Source organism: Corylus avellana, chromosome ca4, assembly GCF_901000735.1.
Source record: "Corylus avellana chromosome ca4, CavTom2PMs-1.0".
NCBI lineage: Eukaryota > Viridiplantae > Streptophyta > Magnoliopsida > Fagales > Betulaceae > Corylus > Corylus avellana.
Window position 1 is genome coordinate 3,210,208 of NC_081544.1, and position 27,326 is coordinate 3,237,533.

The 27,326-nt window shown below is 35.5% G+C and overlaps 6 protein-coding genes across 11 annotated transcripts; 1 reads left to right on the forward strand and 5 right to left on the reverse strand.

Moving 5' to 3' along the window:
• The first annotated feature begins 236 nt into the window (after positions 1 to 236).
• Positions 237 to 1,944, forward strand: LOC132179054 (3-oxo-Delta(4,5)-steroid 5-beta-reductase-like). The gene is made up of 2 exons (XM_059591675.1): positions 237 to 460; positions 563 to 1,944. Exons 1-2 carry the CDS (start codon positions 422 to 424, stop codon positions 1,661 to 1,663), a joined length of 1,140 nt encoding a protein of 379 aa, XP_059447658.1. The 5' UTR covers positions 237 to 421; the 3' UTR covers positions 1,664 to 1,944.
• A 61-nt stretch (positions 1,945 to 2,005) lies between these two features.
• On the reverse strand, positions 2,006 to 6,129 carry LOC132179055 (uncharacterized). 5 transcript variants are annotated; one of them, XM_059591678.1, is made up of 8 exons: positions 6,043 to 6,129; positions 5,483 to 5,560; positions 5,311 to 5,332; positions 5,095 to 5,200; positions 4,536 to 4,643; positions 4,241 to 4,431; positions 3,217 to 3,343; positions 2,007 to 2,430 (listed from the first exon to the last, which is right to left on the reverse strand). In XM_059591678.1, exons 2-6 carry the CDS (start codon positions 5,541 to 5,543, stop codon positions 4,330 to 4,332), a joined length of 399 nt encoding a protein of 132 aa, XP_059447661.1. In that variant the 5' UTR covers positions 5,544 to 5,560; positions 6,043 to 6,129; the 3' UTR covers positions 2,007 to 2,430; positions 3,217 to 3,343; positions 4,241 to 4,329. The 5 variants fall into 5 exon arrangements, with proteins under 5 accessions (XP_059447663.1, XP_059447661.1, XP_059447662.1 ...); XM_059591679.1 differs by lacking the exon at positions 6,043 to 6,129 and adding an exon at positions 5,652 to 6,014; XM_059591680.1 differs by lacking the exon at positions 6,043 to 6,129 and having other exon boundaries at positions 2,006 to 2,430; positions 3,217 to 3,272; positions 5,483 to 6,014.
• A 1,570-nt stretch (positions 6,130 to 7,699) lies between these two features.
• LOC132179469 (probable protein phosphatase 2C 63) lies at positions 7,700 to 12,266 on the reverse strand. The gene is made up of 4 exons (XM_059592201.1): positions 11,760 to 12,266; positions 10,698 to 11,071; positions 8,879 to 9,115; positions 7,700 to 8,452 (listed from the first exon to the last, which is right to left on the reverse strand). The coding sequence occupies exons 1-4, from the start codon at positions 12,025 to 12,027 to the stop codon at positions 8,189 to 8,191; spliced, it is 1,143 nt and encodes a 380-aa protein (XP_059448184.1). The 5' UTR covers positions 12,028 to 12,266; the 3' UTR covers positions 7,700 to 8,188.
• A 3,465-nt stretch (positions 12,267 to 15,731) lies between these two features.
• On the reverse strand, positions 15,732 to 18,771 carry LOC132178884 (ultraviolet-B receptor UVR8-like). Of its 2 annotated transcripts, XM_059591460.1 has the most exons (8): positions 18,410 to 18,769; positions 18,094 to 18,246; positions 17,794 to 17,952; positions 17,125 to 17,292; positions 16,749 to 16,880; positions 16,559 to 16,642; positions 16,249 to 16,344; positions 15,735 to 16,165 (listed from the first exon to the last, which is right to left on the reverse strand). In XM_059591460.1, the coding sequence occupies exons 1-8, from the start codon at positions 18,648 to 18,650 to the stop codon at positions 15,987 to 15,989; spliced, it is 1,212 nt and encodes a 403-aa protein (XP_059447443.1). In that variant the 5' UTR covers positions 18,651 to 18,769; the 3' UTR covers positions 15,735 to 15,986. The 2 variants fall into 2 exon arrangements, with proteins under 2 accessions (XP_059447444.1, XP_059447443.1); XM_059591461.1 differs by lacking the exon at positions 16,559 to 16,642 and having other exon boundaries at positions 15,732 to 16,165; positions 18,410 to 18,771.
• Positions 18,772 to 19,427: 656 nt separating this feature from the next.
• LOC132179707 (probable E3 ubiquitin-protein ligase RHY1A) lies at positions 19,428 to 23,035 on the reverse strand. Its single transcript, XM_059592467.1, has 3 exons — positions 22,587 to 23,035; positions 21,534 to 21,712; positions 19,428 to 20,089 (listed from the first exon to the last, which is right to left on the reverse strand). Exons 1-3 carry the CDS (start codon positions 22,791 to 22,793, stop codon positions 19,636 to 19,638), a joined length of 840 nt encoding a protein of 279 aa, XP_059448450.1. The 5' UTR covers positions 22,794 to 23,035; the 3' UTR covers positions 19,428 to 19,635.
• Positions 23,036 to 26,597: 3,562 nt separating this feature from the next.
• Positions 26,598 to 27,083, reverse strand: LOC132177264 (dehydration-responsive element-binding protein 2A-like). The gene has a single exon (XM_059589515.1). It carries the CDS (start codon positions 27,081 to 27,083, stop codon positions 26,598 to 26,600), a length of 486 nt encoding a protein of 161 aa, XP_059445498.1.
• Between the last annotated feature and the right edge of the window lie 243 nt (positions 27,084 to 27,326).

The following is a 27,326-nucleotide window of genomic DNA, read 5'->3' on the forward strand; positions in this document are numbered from 1 at the left end:
AATTTTAGAAACTAAACGAGGGAATGTCCACACAGGTTGAGCTAATTAAGGCTGGTGATCAATATAATAAATCAAATGACAGCAAAGGCTGCAACTAGCCTTTGGTTGGTCAAGGTTTCAAGGGATAAACTTTGGCTATGTTGAGCTGTCTCTGTTGCAGTTCCTTGAAATGAAAGGATTTGGCATATATATATATAAAGAAGTGGATGAAGATAACATGGATATGAAGCATAAATTATAAATACATTGGATGTTATATCTCTGCAGAGAACTAAAGACCAAGGACCAGTCCACCGCCCCCAACTAACTCTGTTTATTCAACAATTCTACTCTCTCTCTCTGCGTCTCTGAGAAACACACAACCAGACAAGAAACAGAGACAGACATCTTCCAGACTTCCTCTGTCTGCAATCAAAGCACAATGAGCTGGTGGTGGTCTGGAGCAATAGGAGCTGCAAAGGCAAGTGATTTCAAAACCAATTTTCATTCTTCATTCTCATTTCAATTGCCAACCTTTCCCCTAACAATCTCACTCTCTGATTAATTTGATCAAATTCTGCAGAAACAATTTGACCACAACAACGCGCTGCCACGGTACAAGAGCGTGGCTCTGATCATCGGCGTGACCGGCATCGTCGGCAACAGCCTTGCCGAGATCCTGCCACTCTCCGACACACCAGGCGGGCCGTGGAAGGTGTACGGCGTAGCCCGCCGCCCTCGGCCTGTCTGGACTGCCAACTACCCTATTGAGTACATCCAGTGTGACATCTTGGAGGTTCAAGAATCACATGCCAAGCTCTCCAAACTCAGGGATGTCACGCACATTTTCTACGTGACATGGGCTAACATGCACGATGAAGTCGAAAATTGTAAGGTGAATTCTAACATGTTGCGCAACGTTCTCAACGCTGTCATCCCAAATGCGCCAAAACTGCAACATATTTGCCTGCAAACTGGTCGAAAACACTATGAACCTCATGAACCTCCATATCATGAAGATCTTCCAAGATTGAACGTACCCAATTTTTACTATACCCTGGAAGATGTTTTGTCTGAAGAGATGGCTAAGAAGGAGGGTTTGACATGGTCGGTGCACCGGCCTGGAGTGATATTTGGGTTTTCGCCGTATAGTTTGATGAATATTGTTCGGAGTTTATGCATTTACGCAGCGATATGCAAGCACGAGGGTGAGCTATTGAGGTTTCCGGGAAGTCGTGCGGCATGGGAGGGGTACTGGGATGCTTCGGATGCAGAGTTGGTTGCAGAGCATCAGATATGGGCGGCGGTGGATGCTCATGCCAAGAATAAGGCATTTAATTGTAGCAATGGGGATGTGTTCAGTTGGAAGCAGTTGTGGAAGGTTTTGGCAGAACAGTTTGGAGCAGAGTGTGGGGAATTTGATGAGTACTCCAATTTGAGCTTGCAGGAGATGATGAAGAATAAGGGTGCAGTGTGGGAGGAGATTGTGAGAGAGAAGGGTTTGGTGCCTACGAATTTGGAAGAGATTGGGGCTTGGTGGTTTGTGGATGAGGTTCTTGGGGGTGAGTCCTTTTTGGATAGCATGAACAAGAGCAAAGAGCATGGATTTGTGGGGTTCAGGAACTCAAAAACTTCGTTTAGTTATTGGATTGATAAGATAAGAGCTCACAGAATTGTTCCCTAGATGATAAGTAGATAAAAGCTCTAGCTTTATGAGAGAGATTCTTCTGTTTTCACTTTAACTCAAAAACTTCGTTTAGTTATTGGATTGATAAGATAAGAGCTCACAGAATTGTTCCCTAGATGATAAGTAGATAAAAGCTCTAGCTTTATGAGAGAGATTCTTCTGTTTTCACTTTATTTTCTGCTTTGGTTGTTGTAATTGTGAAATCCGCTTGTTGCCGATGATCTTGTTCTTTTTTACATGGTGAAAGGGAAATTGTTTGGGTACTACAACCTTGTTACAAACTTGCGTAATGCGATTTATGAAAATGAGTGTCACACGGCTTATTGCGCAGCAATCTACATTTTAGGAGCCGATGGAGCAAATGTGATACAGGACAACACAATATTTACAAGAAAAGTTGAAGATAGAGAGAAGAAATATAGAAGAGGAGGGAAGAAAAAAAGCTACGAGAGAGAAGAAAAGACAAACAGTACTTGGGCTAATGGCCTGCTAAAAACACATATATCTAAAATAAAAATAGTACAAGTATGAAAAATTATCAATAAAACAAATAAAATGCAAACTAATAAAAAGCCCAATAACAGTTCAAAGCATACACAGTGAATTAGGAAACTGTTAACACAAGGACGCCTTTGAATGTTTTTTCAGCTACATTCAAGTTGTCGGCAGCAGATGAATGACACAAGTTGGATGAGCTGGGCAAGACAATGATGCCTCTGTTTTCAGCAAAAGCCGAGTACGGTCGGAGTTGGGCTCCCTGGACCCTAGATGACCACAAGTGAAATATTCATAAGAATAGAGGCATATAGAAAGGGACACATCATTCAAATTCAAACCCACCCATTGAAGCCTCATTAATAGGTAAAGCAAATGAGAGAGTGATTGATGGATGTGTAAATGGTTGTTGGATGGCAATTAGTACTATGAGCACATTGACATTAATCGCTGAATGTTTACAATTTTTTACACAACTCGCAAATCCGACATAAACTCAACATAAAATTAGCGGGTTAGAGTTGTAGAGTTTGATTATAGTTGACCTCTATAGTTTTATACACATGCTTCAACACGACCTGAATTCAACACACAAACACGAATCGCCATCCCTACTGATCGTATCCAATGCACAGACAACATCACAGTACAGTAAAGAAAACATACAACTAAAAACTGTCATGGCGTAGTGACAGTTCCTATCTCATCAAAAAGTTAAAACATCATGTTTTTGTAACTTGCATAGGGTATAGGAGACCTTAAATTTGAATGAACTAATACAAATCTGCAGCTCAGATTTTTTGGTTATATGATCACATGCAATGTTCGAAGAGAAGGATCTGTCATTCCAACTCCACCAATTCATGAAAAAATTGTGCCTTTCAAATGCATTCCACAAATACAATAAGGAGTTCTTGTGTTCACAAATAAAAACAAGAGTTTCTACACTTGCACAAGAAAATGTAAAATGAATTTAAAACATGTTTATAAATTATATATATCTACACATGAATCAAGGCGGAAGGACCCAAATCAGAAGTTACTTGCTCCATTACCTGCTTATTGGAATCCATATCAGGATGAAAATGAAAGTTCCCTCCAAATTATATCTCTGAAAAAAGTTTCCCTCTGATTATGTCCATGAAGTCATTATGCATATGTGGCTTATATAGTTTTCATAATCTGTTAAATTAAGGAGAACAAATTTGTAAGCACGGGAACTGCATTTTAGATGGTCAGTATACCACTTAAACTGAATATTACATGCAGCAGCGAAACCATTTAAGTAGGTCTGCCATTATTACTATTCATGCAAGGCAAAATTATTAAAAACATGGTTCAGTTTATTGTGAAGATCCTAAATACAAATGCAATATCTGAAAGGTATATTTGCACGCGGGGGGAGAGAGAGAGCCATAATCAAGGGCTTTTTTCACTTCAAAATTCTGATGGAGAAACACGATCAGGTGCCATAGCTCGTATCCATTTAGCACCACATAACAATAGCCACGAGGAACAAGCTATGGCAATATGGGATTTCAAGATAACAATAGCAACTCAAGATAAAAGAAGTTCGCAATAATTGAAGTTAATGTACAATTCCTCAGCATTTTTCTCCACATCATACATGCTTGTACGGAAGAGGAGACTGAATCCAGTAATAAATCATATGGTCGTTCTCTCTCTTCCCACCCCCACCAAAAAAAGCATGTCAGTCATATCTTTGGATTCATAATCACTTCTAGAGGATGCACAAGATTACTATCCTAAGAAAATTCTCTCCTATTTCAATCTATCTCCATTATTGACGCAAAGGTCCCAAATTTTCTTAAGTATCATCTTGAAGTGCCCTTCTAAACAAGTTACAAGCTCATATGTAGCTCCCCCATATAATTTATTTATATGGGGGAGCTACATATGAACAAGTTAAAGATAAATTTGTTATATAATTTCCAAGCCTATGGGTACCAAATTTCATATTTCAGAAGCAGCTCCTCACAAAGTGAAAAACATGTAAATGATTAAATTAATGAACACATTCAACTGTAATTTGGTTATGCACTACCTCTTTAACTGTACCTGGCTATACATTGTAAACACATCAACTTGTACTTTGCTCACGCACTACTTCAACACCAAATGCAAAATTTGGCTTCTACTGAGAGATGTCAGAGTTTTGACAGCAATAGCGCTAGTTGCTCATCAGACACCTTAACTTCAACGCAAGCTCCCAATGATGAAGCTAGCCTCGCAGCTAACTGATGCTTACACTTGAAGAGAGAGACAAAAAGAAGAGGGGGCTTGAATACAGGAAACTTATTACAAAAGAAAATGTAGAAAAGAATTATATGTATAAGCAAGAATGAGATCTCACACAAAGTTGTTCTCCTCTATTTACAATGTCATAGAAGAATGAGTAACACGCACAATAGTTTTCAGCAAAGCAGAAATATTCCTCCTTCCTCCGTGATTCTCCCACAACCTAAGCAGACCAGATAAGAGGGAGCTCAGTTTTAGTTTTTCTCTTCCTCGAATAAATCTCTAACTACACTATCCAAATTAAAAGGCTTCTTCACGCAATCCATCTTGGGTTGAATTACCAAATTAGCAACTTTTTGCTAGCCCAGATTCTTCAAATTTCTTACTATTTGGCTGATGCCAACTAAATTTCTTATTTGTTCCTTCATATTCCACCCAAATCAATAAATACATCAAGACAATAGAAAAAAAATTTCAAACTTTGGACTTAATTTTCCCCAATATTAGTTACAATTCCAAATATACTACAAAGATATCTACAAACTAAATTTAACTCAACCCAGCTTCATGTCCCCTGTCCAAATCTTTTGTATCAGAGATCTAGTTGGCTATTCCAGAACCATGTATATCCACCAGGTAACAAAACATGGATTCAAGTAAAGAATAAACTTTACCTGAAAGACGAAACGCCCACTAAGCTCACCAGAAATCCTCTTGATGCCTCTTTGATCCACTATTCTAGTGGCTCGCTCAAAGTTTTTACCAAACAAGAAATGCAAGCTGGATTTATAACAAAAAAGGGAACAAAACAGAAGTCAATAATTCAACCCCATTACAAGTCAGTGCTAATATTATCCAAGACACATTCAAAATGGGTTAGATAAACTAACATGGAGAGTTGATCATCTGTCACTGTCCCATTTCAATTCATTCCTCATTATCAAATTGCAGCATAAATAATCCCAAAAACAATCAAGTGAAAAGTCATTAACTTGTACTAAAAAATTAGTCGATATCGGTTTCAAAGTAGAAAAGCAAACAATGAAACAAAAAAGAACCGACCTGCACGAGTAGATTCGATGTCCTTCCACACCGCCTCTGCTACTAAACTACTTGCACTCATTCTCACTTAGCATTTTCCTAAAAAACGAATAAATTTAAACACTTAGAGCTTCTTAATACGCTTTTCCAAAGTGCTTTCTTACTCTCAAAAGCTGAAACTAAATACAACCTTTGTCGTTGATACTAAGAAAACTGTTTTTTTTTTTTCTAATATCAGATTGACAGCCTCTACAAGGAAGTTTTTCCGGGTTTTAACAAATTAAAGAACCCAGCAGAAGCGCACACACGCTCCAACACTTGGAGCTGTAAGGTGGGTTTTCTGAAAACACCTCATACTTGCTCTTGAAAGCAAGGAAAGCGCTTTACAATCAGTTTGAGAGCCACAACGAGAAAGCTATTAGGGTAACAACAATGAAATGTAGCAACATGAGACAGTATGGTGGGTGCTTGTGTTAATGCCGAAACCAGAACCAAATTGAAAGGAAACAACAAGAAACCAAATGGAAAGAAATGAATATACAAATAATGGAAAAGTGAATGAAGGGGTTGGAGTTGCCCACCTGAACTTGATCATACAAACTGGTTTCATTTTTTTTCTCATTTTACTAATGGGTTTGGTTTTAATAATAAGAGATACAAAATTTGAGTTGCTAAATTCCGTTTTATGAAATGTAAATTTTTATTTGTATTAAATTTAAAATTAAAAGTGAACTCCGTGCAATGTTATGTTTATTTTCCTTTCTTGGATTGGAGGAGCAAAATAGGTTAAACCAAACTCATTGAAATGTTATTTTTGACCTAAAAAAATACTTGAGGTACTATAATTTTTATTAGGGGTGTAAAAAAAAGGGGAGAATGGGGACAAGAACCGGGAAACCAAGGAACGAGTAGATCAAAAAACCGGGAAACCGGTTGAGAAAAACCGGTAAATGGGGTACCCAGTTCCGATTACCGGTTTTGGGGTTTTTAAATACCCGATTATAACTAGGGATATATAATAATAATAATAATAATACATTTTTAATTCATATATATATATATATATATATATATAATTTAGTATATTTATTATTATTTGTTTACTCTATGGTTCACAAAAATCGTAAATCTCTTCAATATTTTCGAATTGTTTTTTTTTAAAAAAAAAAAAAAAATGGGGCACAAAACAAAATTAAGCCAAAAAATTAGGCCCAATACCTAAAATAAATCAAAAATGCAAAAAAATTTAAAAAAACTGATTACCCGATTTGGATAACCAGGTACCATCCGGAACCGGCCGGTTATTGTATAACTGGTTCCGGTTTCGGTTTTCAAAAGTCAAAAACCGGATACCCCGATTCCGGTTTCTAGTTTTGGCCAATAACTGGGAACGGATTTTCACTCCTAATTTTTTACTACAATTTTCTTAATGTGATAGTTAATATTTTATAAAAATGATTGTCATTTTATGTGGAGTTAAGGATATAAATCCTTAGTGATAACTATTAAATACTGATTTGTATTCTCTAAATCAAGGAATTTAGATAATATTTGTTAATAAACAACCTAATACACAAAATGCTCACAAATATTTTGTATGAGTAATTCTAGAATTCTCTCCTGTATCCTTTTAAGTCACTCCAAGATGATGTGACTATTAAAATCATCATTTGATCAAAATCCAATAATGATCAATCACAAGTTCAATGGTGATTTTAATAGTCACATCATTATTGGAATGACTCAAGAGAGACACAAGAGAGACTTGTAACATTACTTATTTTGTATAATAATAATATTATTACTACTATCACATTGTTATCGTCATCATTTGATCAAAATTCAATACTGGTCAATTACAATCTCAATGGTAATTTTAATAGTTACATCATTATTGGAAGGACTCAAGAGAGACACAAGGACTTATAGCATTACTTACTTTGTATAATAATAATATTATTACTACTATCACATTGTTATCGTCATTCATTGCCACTGTAACGATATCATATTACCGTTATCTTTTAATCATTATCATTGCCATCATTATTGATAATATCATTACCTAACGCCATCATTTTAAAATCTTCGTCCAAACATAACCTTAGTTTAAGCCTAAAAAGCCCAAACCCCACACAACCCAATCTTCATTGAACCATCTCACTCATGTTTGTTAGCTGTAATTTGCCACGTATCTGACTCTTGCATGCCTTAAGAAGCATCAAAATGAGACCAAGAGAATAACTCCATGAAGTAAAATCTATTATTTATAAAAAGAAGTTACAGAAGTGGTCCTCCCATGGTGCTCAGCTATTTCTGGGAGTCACTTTCATTAACTCGAACAATAAAACCAATAAAACCTGATTATCTATAAAACTGTACCTTTCGCTAACGAATCCTTTCATCTTCCCCCACCCCCAAACAGGAAAGGAATAGCATTTCTCCCACAAAGTATACAAAGTTTTTCTCTGAATTTGGTTTGGTTGAATTGTTAAATTGACATTTGCTCTTTAGAGCACATGATTCTCACATGCATTTTATCACATGCTTTGATAATCCTGTTAAAAATGCATGTGAGAATCACATTCTCTAAAGACAAATATCAGATTAATAGGCCGAATTGGAAGTTTCCTCGGACAATGTTTGAAGGAAAACTTGTCCTTCAATTATTATCTAATAGTAACCTTTGCTCAGTTGTCTGTCAACCTTTAAAGGGTTTTGTTTCTTTTAAGAATAAAGAAGATCATCTTCTGTCTCATCTGCATTCAGAGAGAAGATGTCAACCGGGGCATTGGTGCAGCAAACTGCATTGTTCTTGAGTCTAGCATTTGAAGAACGTGTTTGGTGGTCAAGGTAAATTACGATAGCAGTGATATCATCATGAAAATGACGCCTAATTCCCCTTTTAATTTTCTTTATGTCACCATAACTCATCTCTCTCTTCTTTGCAGCCTCCCGAATGGCAGCTCTCACCAATCTCTTGGCAATTCCCTGCATGTATTAAGTCGATGAATGGAATTGTGTCACACATGTAGTCAAACCCCAACAGTTTAGTTTATAATTGAAACATTTCATTAGAAAGTATCCAAGGTATTCCATTAAACTGAATATTAAGAATGAAGATCAATGATGGATTTGGCTTAAATGCTGTAAAAAAACTACAAGAGATCTTTTGTAGTCATTTCAACAGTTCAGATTTAATTTAACTCTCTTTTTTCTCATGAAAAAGTAAGAATTAAATTTGGACCCGTAAAAAAAAAAACTACAGAACCTATGCCAAATCCGCCAATGATAACAGGAGTATATTAGGGACAATTATAGGAAAAAGTGGAAAACAAATTTGAATTTGACCAAAGATTACTGCTATTGGTAACAGTTGAGAAAAAATTATAAGGTACGTGAAAGATGGGCACTCACAGCTCTTGGGTTTTTGAACACTATGTCTACTGCTGCTTCATCACTTAATTGCTCCCAGAGGCCATCTGATGCAAATATCAAGAATAAGTCTTGTGGTTTAAGCTTTCTCACTAGGATTGATGGTTCTGCTGTCATTACTGGTCGTTTCAAAGGAATAGGGTTCCCAAATTGCTGGAAAATTGGGTCTCTGTTGAACTCAGGCTTCTTCAGATAGACGTCGCCAATAGATCTTGACACCTGAAGCAAAGAGAGAAAAAGAAAAAATTATGACAGCTTCATACTATCCATCACATTATTTAGACTTATGAATCAGTTATCTAATATATGGAGGTAAAAATAGCCAGCAAGGAATAAACATTACACTTCAACTTTTACATATAAAAAACTCAAAATACACATGCCCAAAGTTTGAATAGGAAGAAATCAAGATGAATTTCCCAAGTTTCATAGACCTTAGTACTATTATGCTTCAGGGGGGTCTTCATGTACATCTCATGCATCGAAGACAAATTACTTTTAACTTAGCAGCATGAGATGCTGGATCGGGAGCAGAGCATAAGATTCCTAGAAGACGATGGAAGATATAAGCTCTCTTAGAACAACTTAAAATACAGCTATCTTCTATCTATCTATCTATTACACACAGATATTCCTTTTTCTACATAAAGCAAAAGAAATCTGCAAAGAAAAAAGCAATGGACATAGCAGGATATGGATAATATTAACTTTGGCTCTTGTGAGAGATACCCTTGGAGATATTTAAAAAAATCATCAAAGTATCTTTTGCCTTCAACAATTATGCGCATTCAGCATTCTGCTGGTCAGACTAATAAGCTCATAAGCATCTTTACTTTTTTTGGGGTAGAAACTTCCATTCTAAGGTTGGACCACATACAAGCTTATATTCTTATCATGTAATAGTTTCTTTAACACTATTATTGAGGATAAAAAAAAGATACTGATTTCTACTGTTTCTCATAGTATAAAAAAAGCGTGTATTCCTATTGTTTCTCGGGTTTGTAGGAAATTTTTCTTCTACAAACAAGGAAATCAGAATATGAGCATTGTGCCTGTCACCAAAAAGAAAACAGCCTATAATTTCAAGACGCACGTGCACCCCTATCACAGTTATATACAAGTTCATGCTATTGTCTGCAAAAATTTTAAACATCTTACAAAGATTCCTCTCAGACATGATTTAGGAGATTTGGATTGCCAAAAGTGAACTCTAGACCAAGAGAATTACAAGGTAGCAGCGTAAAGCGACTTAGATGATGGAAGACGCTTGGACACATGCATGCCAACGTTTTGATCACATGTATTGTATAATCAGAGCAAGGAACAATTATCTTAGAATATCAAATGGGTAATGAGGATTTAGGTGATGCCAAATGCTACACTCTCATACAGAATTTCACATACTGCCTATGCACACAAAGAAAAGGAACTTGATATACTGATTTTGGCTCAGAGATTTTATACGAAAGCATTACTAAGACTACAGACGTTCAGCTAGCTAACGATCACCCATAGCATCAGCTTCCAAGTACTACAAACAGCTGAAAATAAAGCATAAGTAAACTTTTCCAGCCTAATCCTCCTTTGCCAACATCTACACTGGATTGATTCTCTCTGTAGGTATGAATTTGAAAAAAATCAAAGGTAAGAACACCAAATTCTGTATCTGAGCTAAATACATCAAATTTGACTTAAAATTACAACATCATTGCTTAAAATTGAAAAATTATACTAATTCAATTGCAATTAAGAGTAAATTACAAGCAAGAAGTAGAACAAATGTATCAAGGTACCACCATACCTGAATTATTCCCTTAACCCTCCAAACTCCACGGGTATACACCACAATATGTGCATCATCAGGATGAAGCGCTACCAGTTCCTTCCTCACCTCCTCATCTGCAACGTTATGATCATCTGACAACCGTTCCGCCACAACTGAATTTTTATGACCCTCCAAATCTCTCCGTCCAAGAACTGCTCTCGAGTCCCCAAGATTTGCCACATACAATTCACCATTTGAAATAGCACCAACAAGACAGCATGACCCAACCGAAGCAATTTGTGGCCGTGCTGGCAATGCTCGCCTCACCACATGCAAGAATTCCTCCTCAGTTGCATCAAATGCCTTCTTTATCACATCCTCCGATAACCCGCCTTGCTCTGTGGCAAACTCTACAAACGAAAGGAAAAAAAAATTACAGATGAGGAAGAGACACAGAGAGTCCTAATGCAACAAGGCAAGTTCCAACGGTCTGTTTGGTTGCCAAGAAAACAAAGGACAAGAACATAAAGCCCCTGCTCGTGCTTTCCTTTTGTTTTCATCTTTCAAAACAAATTGCAGAAAACCAACTCAAGTAAGCATAATATTTGCAAAATACTAGGTGGAATATAGTCACTTAGAGTGAAAAACACCCAAAATTTCATTAAATTTAAAAACTTTTCTCGTCTTTCTTGTTCCTATAGATTTTCCCACCAACCAAACAGAGCCTATCTTAACAAAACAAAGACTTCCCATGATCCTATGGATCAAACGACAAAAACCCAACTCCCAACCAATCAAAAATATGTTCACTACACTCAAAGAAGCATAAAGTTCTCTAATTTCCTTGAAAATCCTCAACAACCATAAAGTTTTTTTTTTTTGGTAGAACAACCATAAAGTTCAATTTAAAAAAAAAAACAAAAAACAAAAACAAAAAACAAAATCTAAGTCTTTCCTTTCCCCTGTATATCAACCAAACGAAGCCCTATCAAAACAAAGCCTCCCACAAACAAAAAATTTTTCTTTTTTCTTTTTGTTGGAAAATATAAACAAAGACATATACAAAGGTATACTGGGGTTTTGTTGAAGAGAATTTACTGTGCAAATAAGGAAATAGGCGCTTGTTGACGAATCTGGAAGCCTCTGGGCCGCCGTGACCGTCGTAGACACCAACGTAGGTGGCGGAGGGCGACGTGAAGACCTGGCTCTGGTCTTCTAGGCTGGAATTGGCCTGGACCACCGCTATGGAGTAGTCCCCGGACGCGTGGGGCTTGAGGTCCGTGTGCCAGAGCAGCCCATCGCCACCTCCGCCGCCTAGCCTCCCCATGAAGCACCGCTCCAGCGGCCTGTAACACGACCGCAGCATTATTCTCGCCTACTCTGTTTTACGTCTCTCTGTTTTCTCTCTTCAGCTCCTCTGTTTCTCAATTTTTTGCCCTTCTCTGTGTCTGTGTTTGGGTCGGTTGTGTTGGGTTTTGCGAGAATGGGATTGAAAAGCAAGAGAGAGAGAGATTGCAGAGTAAAGACTAAAGAGAAAGGAAAGTCGTGGGGAGAGAAAGATACCGCGTCAAGAGGAGCACCTAGCAAGAAAGAAGACCGATGAATGTTTGCTTTCCTACTCTACGCGTTATTAAAAAAATGTGCTTTTTCTATTTTCGTTTTCATGCAAAATAGGAAATAGAGGTTTTCTTTTCTTTTCTTCTTTTTGCTGGAACTAAATTTTTGCAAGACATTAGGGTTGATTAGGGTTTGTGATTTCAAACATAACACATAAACATCAAATGTCCCCGACGTGGTAATGTCTAAGTAATCTTTAGATCAATCATTGTTAAAAAAAAAAAAAAAAAAAAAAAAAATCAATGACTATTAGACCTTACCACATCAGTTTTGTAGGATGTTTTGTGGTAATTAGTATTACTTATTTAAAAATAGCAATTTAAAATGTGTGATTTGAAAACTCAGTTTAGCTTTTAAAATAGTAAATTTTTAAAAATGCGCTCCCTTACCTGCAATTTGAAAGGCTCGTTTGGGTTTACGATTTCAAAACGTGCTATTTAAAAACGCAATTAAGCATCTAAAAATACAGGTTTTTCTACGTTTTGTAATCACAATTAAAAAAAAAAAAAAAAAAAAAAAGGAAAAAATCTCCTAAACAATAAATTTTCTACAATTTAGTTTAAAATCGCATTTTTGGTCTGCAAGTACGAAATCACATTGCTAAAAGCACTCCGAAAGGCAAATTTTTGTACATTTTCAAATACCTATTTTTTAGAAAACAGCACTCCTAACCTACACATTTTCTATAATTTAATTTAAAAATCATATTTTTAGCCTGCAAAATCGCATTACCAAACTATTCTTAATTCATGCTGTAGTATTTATTCCACGCGTTATCCAAGTGTCTTCTATTTGTTATGGTAAATAGAAAATCAATTCTAGAGGGTGGTTTGGGGGATTTTTCTACTTTTTTCTTTTTTTTTTTATTTAAGTTTTTTAGTTGGCAGAATTTCAATTTCTTCTAATAAAGAATGTGACAATTATATATTCGAAAGACACATATTATTTAATAGATTGATTTTTTTATTAAAATATATATATATATAACCTAACTTAAAGAAAAACTTTGTTCTCTTGTAATTGAGGAGGTGATAACCAGATTTTTTCAAGTTAATTTAGTATTTGCCTTTTGGGTCAAATGAATGGATTTTTCAGAATTCACTGAATTCAAAGTTTGTTCGAATTCCAAATTATTGTTGTAATCTCTCTTCCTCCTAACCATAGAAAGTGAAGACAATTAATTGACTTTTTGACTTTTGACTCATGCCCTAGCTAGTAGGCTAGTAGCTAGTAGCTAGTAGCTGCAGCCTTCGATGTCATTTTTGCTCTACTTTTTAGGGTTTACTGTGCACCACGTATCATCTTTATTTATCAACCATCATCTGCACAACCACTTACCAAATATGAAAGAGAACTTAATGGAGAAGGAATAAGATGTACAGAAATTGAAAGGGAAAGCTTAATCGAGAAAGGAAAAATATGTACCAGGACAAACGAAATCAATTACCAAAGACTTCATATATTAATTATAGGGGACCATCAATTATAGTAGTTCAACGGTCTTAATAAAATTCTTATTGGACATACATTAAGACCTGAGTTCGACTCTTGAAATGAAAACTTCTTAGCTTATTATTGTTATCTACATTAAGTCTCATTAATGCCATAGTAGGGTGGGTGTTAAGGTACGACCAGGGCCGGCTTAGGCCCTAGGCTAGTTAGGCCCTCGCCTAGGGCCCCCAATTTAATAAGGCCTAAAAAAAATTTTTAAAAAAAAATTATTATTTTTGACCAAAAAAAAAACTGAAGGCCCAAATGTCATTTAATAGGGCCTAAAAAAAATTTTTATCCAAATTTAATGCCTCAATTTAATAAGACCCCAATTAATAAGCTCACTATAAATTTTAAAAATAATTCAAAAAATAAATTAAAAAAGGACAAAGCATTAAAGCCTTATACATCATTACGCCAATTTCCTAAAGCTCCTGACGCTACAGTACACGCCTACATCATTCATTCATCCTCTTGCCCTCTTTATTGAAATTTTTTGTTTTTGATGAGAAAATATAAACGTTATAAATAAAATATTACCATTTATTTTCTATTTATTATTTAGCCATCTAGGGAAAGTCAAGAGCCAAAAATATAAACTGCTGTCAACCATGGGCATTTTAAATATCAGTCTCTATATTTTCCACTTTACCTCTCCTCTTTGCTTGCTCTTTTCTGAGTTTTTCTTCTCTGCCTATCTCATCATTTTCTCTTCCTCTCCGACTCCGAGTGACTAAGTCTCTTGTCCTATCTCCAAGAACTGCTTCATAATTCCTTTGCCAAATCAGGTTTTATTGTTCTATTTTTGTCATTTATTTTATTATAGTCATAATTTTTTTTTTGATAAATCGTGTTTGTTTAATTTGTTAGTATTTTTAATTAAACATGTCTACTAGAAAATATGCATCTGGATATGAAAAACTTAAAACAAAAAAAGAAAAAAAAGAAAAAAAGAAAAGACAAATTGATTGAATCTCAAAAATGAGCTCTAAATAAATTTGTTATTAGCAATAAACAAAATATTGAGGATATTTTAGGTGAAAAACTCATAAATGAACAAGAAACTCATCAAAAAGAATTAGAAGATAATGAAAATGTTATTGATGTATCTAAATCTATTGCTATATATATATATATATATATATATATATATATATATGTTACTTTAAAAAAAGAAAAGATTGAATTAAAAAAAAAAAAAAAAAAAATTTGTTACTTAAAAAAAAAAAAAAAATTAGGCCCAAGTTCAAAGTTTTGCCTAAGGCCCCAAGATATGTTGAGCCGGCCCTGGGTACGACCCGGTCGGTCTTGAGGAAATGTCTGCGGTTCCTACCGTCTAAGCCCCTCCTGAGCGGCGTCCCGCGGGTTGGTATTACTATAGTTACGCTCAAGTAGGATAACTATAATTGGCCTCCCCCTCCAACCTTTTTAATTAAAATAATAATAATAATAGGGTAATATTTTGGCATTTCCCAAAAAGATTTTTTATTTTTTTTTTTTGGGGAAAAATCATAAATAGATAGCCCTTTATTTTTATCTAATTTGAATTTAGTCTCAGAGATGTGAATGAATTGTGCAGGCTTTTTGCATTTGTCAAGAAAAAACTATACACATTTCTGCCTGCAATTATATTTTCTCTGCTATGAAATTGTGTTTAGTTTATTAGTTCAGGAATTTATAGGATTAAGTTCTAAAGAATGGCATTGTTCATTTAGAAAAACCGACTGAGATCATCCTTTTTCCTAGATTGCATCTCAATTGCCATATTACAGGATTTTCAGCTTTCTCTGCTAGTACAAACCTTTTTCTGTTTACAAAGATAAAAAACACAAGTTTATGGTGCTTTTGAGATACTTAACCTTGACAAAACATGTAAATTATCATGCTATTTTTGCAGAGGACGGAGAAGGAGTAGAGTAATATGTATGAATATTTCATCATCGTAAAGACAGTAGTAGTGCATGAAGCCAGGCCTTTTCTTTCTTTCTTTGCCTCTTTGTAAACAGAGACCGGGTGGCTCATGATTCACTTATCAGAGGATTAGTATATGTAACACGAGTAATTCTGGAAATTCCTCTTGTGTCATTTCAAAAATAATGTGGCTTCTAAAATCAACACACCAAATGATAATCATTTTTTTTCAAATTCATATGACTTGTAAAAAAAAAATGTGAATGCAATGTGAATCTCATGCAAAAAAAGTTAAGCATTGGATGATTATACACAAGGATTCTGTATGGCATATGTAAACCCACTACCACAAAAAACTTTGAATGTGGCAGTTTCTTTGGGATTGTTACTTAAGCTCACTGCTTGGGGGCTAGTTTGATCACATGTATTCCCCAAGCCAAGTTGACCATGTTCACCCCAACCCCATGTTTTTATTTCTTCATTCTCTGCAACCACAATTATATAGAAATATGAATCAGCAACTGACCAAAAAATAGAGATGAAACTATAGAGATTAAAAGAATCTTGCCTGTTACCACTGCAGAGTGCTCAGCTCCAGCTGCAACATGCACAATTTTTAAAGCATCAAGACCAGAGACCTTCTCCAGGATAGCACCTCTGGGATCTGTGAGCATAAGGAAACACACAAGTAATTGAGCGCTTATTGGCAGTAAAGACTGAAGAGCTTAAGAGGTAAAGCAATTGCAGTTTACTATCATCTGAACTATCAAGCTTCAGCTATGTACCCATTAACCAGACGGTTCTGGTTTATGGGGCAGGTATAGTGATAAACAAGTTACTAGAACAACCAGATGCTCCCAACTACTTAGATGTCATACCAGGTAATTGTTTTGGGCTCATTTTCTCAAGATCACCAAGGACTCCATGGTAGCTGCCACCGAGCATAAAAACTTCCCCATCACCTGTTTAAGATGCCAAAGGACTAACACTGCTATTTCACTAAAGACAAAAACAAAGAAAAACTAAATATAGAGAGACAGAGGAGGAAAAGGAAATGTATTTACATACTAGTCAATGCTAGAGCATGGTTCCATCCAAGAGCTGCTCTGGTAAACAAGAAAGACGAAAGTAAACACTGAGGAAAGTGAGCATCTGGAGTGCCACTGAACCCTCTTCCCCAAGTGTAAAGATGTCCATCAACTGACACAACACAGCAACAACAACAAATTAGAGGGTAGAGTAGATCCATGCTAAATTGGCCAAAAGATGTACATCAACTGATGCTAAATTATAAGCTTCACCAGTTCACCAGACTCTGCATTGGGTCAAAAATTTGGACCATCGCATTTAAATTTTTCAGCTGATTTGATGATCTAGAAAAATGTACAAATTTATATTCCGCCTTGTTTGCCATATCAAGCAAGAGAAAATTGGATGTACTCACCAGATAATGCTGCACTATGATCTCCATTTGCAGTTATGCTAACGATTCTGACATCCTCCAATCCATGAGTTACTTCAGGAAGACTAACCGATTTGATCTTATCGTTGGAGATGCCTAGTTGACCACGCTTCCCAGACCCAAATGCATAAGTTCGAAATCCTGAAGAACCTGCATCACATTGATCTTAGTGATCAAAGCTTGAACTAGATGAGAGTATCAGGTTTATACTTTACTTTAGCTAGGGAGTTCTACTCCATGGATATAGCTTGTGTCCATCAGAGTAAGATTATTCCTTCCCATTATTCTTTAAAGTTCTTTAGAAATATCAATTCCACTAAAAAAAAAAAACAGAAAACTGTCTTTTTCAAAGCTCTGCCTCTAGAGCATCACCATCGTCCTCGTTCTATTTTTCAGCAATCAATCAATTTTTCTTTTCTATACATCTATCATACACTAGCTCAAGGGAATCGTCAAAGCACAGAAACTCTTGATGAAATGCGTCCTTTCTGTTTATCCATCTCTGATTTCTTTGTTGCATAAATGACAAGAAACACAATTCTTTAAGCATATCGCAGGAACATATATGGTGCATCCTATTGAAACAGTATCTGTAGGCTATAACAGCCTGTTAATACCAGTAGAGACACCAGATTTACCACGCAAATTTACCTTTCAACAACACAAGCGAATGGCGCATACCACATGCTATCTGTTCAACATGCTTAGTAACAAAGAATGAGACTCTTACAGGAGAGCAATGTGAACTGTAGTCCCCATGCCCAAGCTGACCAAACGACCCATCCCCGCAGGTAAAAAGATACCCAGTATCTGAAATTATAAATCAACAACAAATATCAATGAGAAAATCTTGGGATTCCAAAATCAAAAGACACCCACTATCTGAAATTATAAATTAACAACAACTATCAATGAGAAAATACTGGGATTCCAAAATCACCTCCCACCCACCTGAAACAAATCCAGAGTGGCTCCATCCAGCAGAAACATGGGATATGAAGTAAGCCTGCAAGGAAGTGACAAGCTTGGGATACAAGCTATTAACCATATCACCATGGCCTAGTTGGCCAGATGTACCCCTTCCCCATGTCAGTACCCTACCACCTACAAAGTGTATTGAAAAACAGTTACCCAATTGTAATTCAAAAAAAAAGTAAGGAAATTAAATGCATGAATTAGAAGAAGAAGAAGAAGAAGAAGAAGAAGAAAGATCATGGGTTTTTTTTAGACGGAGAAAAACAAAGAGAAAAGGAAAGGAGGGTGGCACCGGAGGTCAAGGCAATAACGTGAGCGCCGCCACAGGAGAGCAAAGAAATGGGTCCGGCGGAGGCCATAGAAGGAAGGTGAAGCAGCTGAGGGAGGTGCTCGTCCTCTAGCCTGCCCGTGCCCAGCTGCCCCTCCGTTCCTGCTCCCCAACTCCATATTTCTTGTACTTCTTGTCGCTCTTCTTCCTCATCTTCTTCTTCGTCGTGGTGCTTTGCTTCTTTTCCTTTTTCACTGTGTTCCATCGTCGCCACGTTCTGACTCTGCCTCTCTCTGCTGCTCTTCCGATTCTCCAAAAAGGAACCCGAACAAGGTTCCGAGTTGTGCCGTCAATGCCAATCTTGAACCAGCGGGCCGGGTTTGGAGCTTCTCTAAACTTCACACGAAGGACTATGGACCTTTGTTTCCGTAAAACAAAGCCCAAACAAAATAAATAGATAATAAATAAATAAAAATAAGAAGAAAAAATAAATAAATAATACACTACACCCCAAATCTGTGTTATGAAACTGTCTTTTATGTATTATTAATGTAAATAAAAATAAATTTGCAAAGGGTGGTTTGGAGGAAATGTTTTTATTTTTTATTTTTAGTTGGCACAATTCCAATTTCTTTTTACTTGACTTGTTATTTTTATAACCAGATTTTTCAAGTTAATTTAGTATTCGTCTTTTAGGTCAAATGAATGGATTTTGCTTTTAACATTTTTAGAATTCATAGTCATGACTGATAATCTCATGCTTTTTAAAATGTTTTTCAATTTATAACCGAAGCATTTCTCTGTAACTGTTGAATTCCAAATTATTGTTGTAATCTTTCTTACTCTTAACCCACTTAACCATAGGAAGTGAGGACGATTAATTGACTTTTAACTCATGCCCAAGGTCCACTGAACAAGAATCTTCCCCATTTCAAATTAAATACATAATATTATTATCATGACCATAATTTAAAAATTGTGCATTTAAATCTTTAGTTCTCCATGTATCAACAGTTTACCCTCTTATTCTACAAGACAGGGAAAGTACATAAACAAGAATTCCAACTTCACATTCAACAAATGAAACATTTTTACTTGAGTATGTATATAAAAACAAGGATTCAAAACTCAGGAAATTTTCCCCGTGTACAACAAAACAGTAGATACAAATCATATATAATTTAGTCAAAATACCAAAACTTTCACGACCATTAAGAAATCCAGGAAATACAAAAACACCCGAGTGAAATTTACGTCGTCTTCATTGCTCTGTGACTGTTTACAACTATACCTCTACGGCAATACGGGCAGTCTCCGCAGGTTCGAACCCAGGGATCCAAGCAGGCAGAGTGAAATCTATGCCCACAAGGCAAGCGTATAAGCTCATCTCCTTCCAAGAGAGTCTCCAAACATATACTACAATCCTGTGAAGCGTTTGGCGCCACTCCTTCAACGGTGCTGCTAAAAACCTCCAGGCGCAAACAGTCCAGGGCTTCTTGAGTGAGACCGGGTGGCTTCTTCTTTGGTTCTTGCAATAGTTGCAGCCTCTCGATTTGGGAGGTCAACTCAGTAATGGTTGAGCTTTCAGACTGACCTGTCGAGATTCGAGTCCCTGTGTCCCGAACAATATCAAACAGCCCTCTTATATCTTCTTCAAGCATTGGTTCGCTGTGATAAATGTAAGGTGATGGTCTGCTGCTTCCCCTAAATAAAAATCCAAACAAAACAGAGAACTATTATTTTAAACCAATGAGAGGGGAGACAGATCTTTGCATTCAAAAATAGTTTCAGAAGTAGCCTAGACCATAGTACCATGTAAAGGCTGCAGCATTTTAATCTCGCATAATTTTTTATTTTTTATTTTGAAATGAGATATATTTTTAAAGAAAATATCAATGAACCAATTTAACTGTACTGCCACAATCTCAGCCGTCCGTCTTATGACGGCCAAAGATCAGCTGAACTCAGGAACTCTGGTAAGAGCTAATTTCTTAATTATCTCATTGCATCACTTACCCAATTCAGGACAATAACAGTGATAGGACTGAATTGGCTTAAGCACAAGTCAAAAAGAAAATCTATCAGTTTGACAAAATAATACGAGTAACATTACGCAATTCCTACAGTTCATAATTACTTTTTCCATAAGACATTTAAATCACATGCTTAATGTGCAGGATGATTGATTGCAAGAAAGTAGAGAATGTTTCTGATTAAATGGGTTTATCATATAGCGTACTTTGCTTCTACAGATACGAGTCTATCTATTAAAACTGGAGCCAGATAAAGAAAAAATTGGATCCAGCAAGAATTGCAAATCTGTGATCAGAATATTCATAAATGCAAAACTTTCATATTTTAGTCACCAGTAGCATTGATGAATCCAATCTCTTTATTGTGCAGATGTACAATGACAATTTGGCATGAAAGTTAAGCATAATGCCTAATAAATTTTCATTGTAGATTGGTGTTGCCTGCGCAAATCAAATAGGAAGACGGTGGAACATCAAATTCTTCATTGTGACATTGCTACGGGAATGTGGAATCTTGTGTTTTGTTTGTTAGGGGTTACGTGGGTGATGCATGGAATGGTGGATGAATTATTGCACTGCTAGAAACAACATAAACACTGAAACAGTGATAATTGGATAGTAATTCTTTTTGTATTTAATGTGGTGTCTTTGAAGAGAAAATAATGGATTAGCTCGCGCTGCAGGAACTTTTGCTAAAATAATGAAGGAACCAGCACCCCCAACACTCTCTCTTAGGCTTGTGCGGCTACCTTCGGGTGTTGAAAAACATTGATTTCCAATGCCAAGCTAATGTTGGTAGAATTTCACTTTTGAGGGATGTGAGTTACTGGTAATGAGGATGAAGCTCTTATTCAGTTATTCCTGAGGTCTCTTTATGACAGGGCGGCGGTAACCACTTTATTCTCTTTTCTTATTTGTAGGAATTCTTTGATCTTATCAATTTAAGATGCTAGCTTTCCTTTTCTAATGTCTCTTTCATAGACATCCCATGTACAAGGGTTGTGCCCTTATTGCGCCTTTTTAATGAAATTTGCTACTTACCAAAAGAATCTTAATTGGATATCCAAACTCACTCTAGAAAAAGTACAAGCATGCACATGGTAGTAAGCACTGACCTGTTTCCAGAAAGAGGCACCCCTCTCAACCTCTCCAGAAGCCTTTCCCTTGCAAGTAGCACAGCCCCAGGAAGCCTTTCATTCTCACTTAATCTTGGCCTACTTAAATTTTCTGTGTTGGCACTGTTGCTTGAAACAAGCTGACTTGTACTTTGGTCAAGTCGAACTGATGCACGCTCCTTAGCAAGGCAAGAGAATATACAAATGAGGGGAAATGATAGCATGAAACTCCACGTACTCAACCACTAGACAAATATTGATTTTCAACTTTAAGCTTTTACCACAGACGCAAACACAAACACTGTTATGACAAAGTATTTCTGAATACCCTAGCAATGTCTACCCTAGTTTAGATTCATGCTTAGCTTAGACGCAATATATGAGCAATATCTACCCAATTTTTATATCAAATTATAACATCTTAACACAACCGTAAAGTGAACTTATCACATTTGAACAAAAAAAAATCTCAAGGAACATCAGTTCAAGATCAAATCCTCATAGAGTTGAAGGCTATCATGTTTAAGTCTCTTTATGTTTGGATGGTTGCCCACAATAGTTCTCGCTTTTCTAATTTTCTAGAATGTTTAGATTTGTCTTCTTCCTCTTTTAGCTAGTTGGGTGTCTCTCCTTTATACTACCCGCTGATGCGCGTCAAATAAAATTTGAATTACTTATAAAAAGATCAAATCCTCATAAATCAGCTAAAACCCGAATGATAATAAAATGAAAAGAAATTCAAGGCCTCTAGTTTCTCAAAATTTGGAACACAGAAAGAAAAATGGAATACAAGCTCCACCTCCACTAAACCAGATACAATTATACACACATACATATGACTCGTACATATATGTTTCAACTGTGAAAGGAAATAATTTCCAACGAACCGAGCCTAATTAGCTAAATTTATATCTAAATTACATTCAACTTAAAGAATGAAATAATATAGAAATAGAAATCCCCAAACTTGAAATATATATTCTTTCTTTGCTTTGGTACTCCATTTTCTGATCAACCAAAGAGAGAAAAGCTGTAAAACCAATGGATTTTTACCGCGTGATGCGACGAGTGCAAAGACCGCCGGAGAGGATCGCCGCCACCCAAATCACGTCGATGATGATGATGATGAGGAACGAGAGGATCGCAATGATGGCGACGAGAACCGTGGCTATATTGAGAACTCCGATCGAACCCTAGATCCGGGCTGCTCCGGCCCAAGCGAGACCTCCGGGTGTAAAATAGCTCCGACGCGCTCGTCATGCACTGAGATCGCCTACGCCTCTCCTTCCCTGTAACCCTCTCCGATTCCTCTCAAAACGAAAAGCAAAATTTAAGCGCTTATAGAGAGACTGAGAGAGGGGAGATAGATGGGAAGGCTACTGAATGCTTCGAGGAAACGTGGGGGAGAGAGCGTAGAATTTGCGAGCGAAGTTGAAGTGTAAGCTTCGGAGAAAAGCAGAGAGAGAGAGAGAGAGAGAGAGTTCAAAAGCGTTTTGCTTTATATGAGGTTGAGAGGTTTCAGGAAGAAAACGCAGACTAACTTGACGGTTTTGTTTCGTGCGGAAACTCAACAAATATTTTTATTTTATTTTATTTTATTTTATATCTTATCTTCTTTTCTTTTCTTGAAAGTGTGGGGGAAAGAGTGACGCCTGTTTGCCTTGTCGAACGGTTAAGATGGGGTCAATAGAACGATAGATTGAAAATTGGATTAGCTTTCGTTTATGCCGCGTTTGGCAAGAGAAGAGAGATGGAGAAGGGGAGAAGAAAGAGGAGAGACTGGATGACAATGTTCAAAACAAACAGGGTGTTAAGAGTGAGCATCAATAGGATAAATCAAATATTTGTGTTTGTTAAAAAAATTTCGTCTTTTAAAAAAAAAAAATATTAGTCCGATAGTATAGCAAAAATTGATTGATATAAAAAAAAGTATGAATTTTTTTTTTTTTTTAAGTGAAAAAGTAATAATGTTTTGTATAGAAAAATAAAAAAAATTTATTTTGTAGTTATTTTTTTATTTGAATACCAATAAAAAGTTAATGATGTGATATAAAAAGTAAGAGAATGTTGAAAAAATGAAAAAGTGAGATGAATAGTATCATATCAAAATCGTGTAACAAACGCACCCTTAATTATTTATCTCAATGTGATACTCTCAACCAACTCTTAAAAGGGTGTCTTTGAATTATCCGGTAAATATTGTAAATTAATGAGTTAACTTCACAAAGGTTCCTTAAACTTTTATGTGTTTTGAGAAAATCTCTCAAAGTTCAAAAACTCACAATTTTACCTCTCGAACTTTTAATTTAATGGAATCTACTTCTTCCCTTGGGATTTGACATTAAATCCTAACGAATGCTATGAAAAAGAAAAATACTAAGATACCCTCACCTTTTTGTATTTTTTTAAATTTTAATGTGAAATTAAAGGTAAAATTAAATTTTATAAAAGTTCTAGGGGTATAAGATAATTTCATCCATTTTTATATATGTTTAACTCAAACCCTAATGGATGGGTAGATTGCATCAAATTAAAAATTTAATGGGTAAAATTAAGAGTTTTTGAAATTTGAGAGGTTTTCTCAAAAGGTATGAAAATTTAAAGAGCCTTTATGAAATTTTTCCTAAATTAATTATTGAATAAAAAATATAATTTCTATCATTATTCCTTATATATCAAGTTTTCTCAAATCATTTTCAAATAAAATATTAAGGATTTGGCACGTTAACATTGTTATCTTTATCACCTAAATATTTATTATATTTTATTATTGATAAGGACTTGCCTCCAAATTTCTCAAACATACGATTAGTAGATTGTGCCATTGTAATATGAGAATCTCAAATAAAACAAAACATTTGATTCTATCCGCACTCAATAACTCATTATTTATTTTTTTTATTTTTTTGAAAAAATTCACTTTACCCCCAAAATTTTAGAGATTTTTCAATTCAAACCTTAATATTTAAAAATTGGCAATGTATCCCCTAATGTTTCAAAAAATTTTAATTCATACTCTCTCCGTTACTAACTTCCGTCTAATTGGACGAAAATCATCTCATGTGCGTTTCACATGGGACTTTGATGTCTTCTATTTCAATTTTGTCATCATTAAAACCTATGAAATTACGTAAGTACTCCCATTAAAACTTATGATTTCCGTCTAATTAGACCGAAATTAGTAACAAAGGGTCTGAATTGAAAATTTTTGAAATATTAAGGGGGTATATTACCAATTTTTAAACATTAGAATTCGAATTGAAAAATCTCTGAATTAAGAAGTAAAATGAATTTAACCCTTTTTTTTTCTTTTATAAGTAATAACTCACTTTTGACTTGGTCACAACTTTTCTCTTCTTCCTCATACCCAATCCCTGACTGCCGTAGCTATTAGTGAGGTCCGGCGTAATGGCTACTCCAATTAAGACTAGGAACAAATTCTCTTCAGTTCAAATGAACTGAATAATATCTAATTAGTTATAGTAAATATGTATTTTTGTCTTTTCACTTTTTGAGTAGACAAAAATACCCATCCACTATAAGTAACGGGATATTAACTAGTTCAAATAAAATGGAGATGATCCTAATTCATTAGGCTACTACTTTAAAGTTCATAATTTATTAAAGGCCTAAAATACCTTTTATATTAAATTTATCAACAACAAAAAAAAAAAAATCAAAAGCCTCAAGAAAAATAAAATAAGAGGAGGCCATTTAACATGCTATAAACGTTTAGATTAAAAAAAAAATAAAAGAAAGTGCCTTAACATGTTTAAAATTTTAAAGTATAGCACGACCCACTTTTTGTATACTTCTTTTTTCTGTTATTTTCTTTCATCATTTCTATTCTTTTGCTTATTGGTTTTATCATTCCTTATTTCTTCGATATTTTATATATTAATACTTACTATGAGATGCTGTTGATTTTAGTTTGTTGTTGTTACGAGTTCATGTGTTGATTTTAGTATACGACTAATTAAATCATACTTATAATAATTTATTTTACCAAAAAGAAAAAAACAGATTAGTGGAGAATAATATTTTATTTTATTAGTGAAAATTTAATGATTTCATTAGACTTTTAAAAGATAAACACTCTATGATATTGGAAACCGATCCTCTCCCGTCCAAAATGGATTGAAAAGTATTCAGTTAAAGGCTAAAATTTCTTTTCAGAAATTCTAAGACCCCAACTGGGACATATGTTCCACTACTAAAATATTATTTATAGTTAAATTTTTTTTTTAAAAAAAATGGGGTGGCGGAACAATTTTTTTTTTTAAAAAAAAAATTTGATCTAGGGTGGCTGGACACCCCATTGCCCTTGGGGGTGGCCGAGGGCCAAATCAAAAAAATAAAAATTTGATCTAGGGTGGCTAGCCACCCAATTTTTGCCCTAGGGGGTGGCTGGCCACCACTGGAAGCCACCCAAATCAGCCGGTTTGGGGTGACTTCGGCCACCCCATGGCCCTTGGGGGAGTTTCGGCCACCCCCAAGGGCCAAATCAAGAAAAATAATAAAAATTGATCTAGGGTGGCTGGCCACCCTAGACCGGTCGACTCCGCCACCCTTTATTTTTTTTTTATTATTTTGTTTTTTAATTTTTTAAAACTATAAATAATATTTTATTATTATTTTAGTAGTGGGACAGGTGTCCCGTTTGGGGCATTAGGATATTTGAGAAGAAATCTTAGCCTTTAACTTGATACTTTCCAATCCTAAATGAACTGAAGAGGATCTGTTTCTTATGAGATTACAATATCATAAATAACATCAAGATATTGTTACATCCATATTTGCTATGACAATTGTTGGAGAGCCGCTTTTTGTCAAGCAATGAGTTGCCATATCACCTTCTCGTTTGATGTGTTACACATGCCATAAATGGAAACTATTTAGTAAAGCATTCAAATCATCAATCAATCATATTTGTTATGACAATTGACGCTTTCCGTCAATTTCATCTAAATACCACATTTCATTCGTTGAATATTCTTCTCCCAAATCCCAAAAACCGTTTGATTCTTGTTCAATGTTACACCACTCATCCTTTGCTTCTTCTACCTACTGCGTACTACTTAGTGTGGCAACAGTAGCAGCTTCAATTTCTGCAGCATGCAGAGTGTTACTGCTCCATTCATCTTTCCCATTCTCGTTTTTTAAATTTGGAGTAACAAGCTTCATGCTTATATCTTCAAAGTAATTTGTGCAACCAGAGCTTCTCAGAATTGCTGCTAAACAAATGCTTGATGGGGTTGTTGCTGAACAATCATCTAGAAAGTTGAGGCGAGCACGAGAATCGTATATTGTTCTTTCAGCTTTATCGTAAGACAAGGCAGCATCAACAACATTTTCAAAACTGACAAGACATAGCATTTTTCCCTTTGGCTTACAAATCTCAACAACGCATCTACCCCTTGTCCTCTGCCTAATACCTTTGTATTTATATGATGAGTTTTCGAGTCCTCCATTTTCTTTCATGCATCCCTTCTTCGACCAAATTCCTAGAGCTTTACGAACTAGTTTGATCTCATTATTGCAAGACTTCATCTAGGCATTACGCTCTTCCCACTTGGCAAGGGTCTCAACAACCGATAGAGTTCGGTCTTCTCTACTTCTAGACTTCCTCTTCCTACAAGAACATCGAATCAGCACCTGGATCTTAGCAAAATTCTACACACAAATTGTTCAATGCTAATACAAAACAAAAAGGCAATAATCAATTGCAATAAAAAGGTATATAAGACTTTAAGAATCAATGCAAAAAGGCAACAATCAATTGTTTTTCAATAC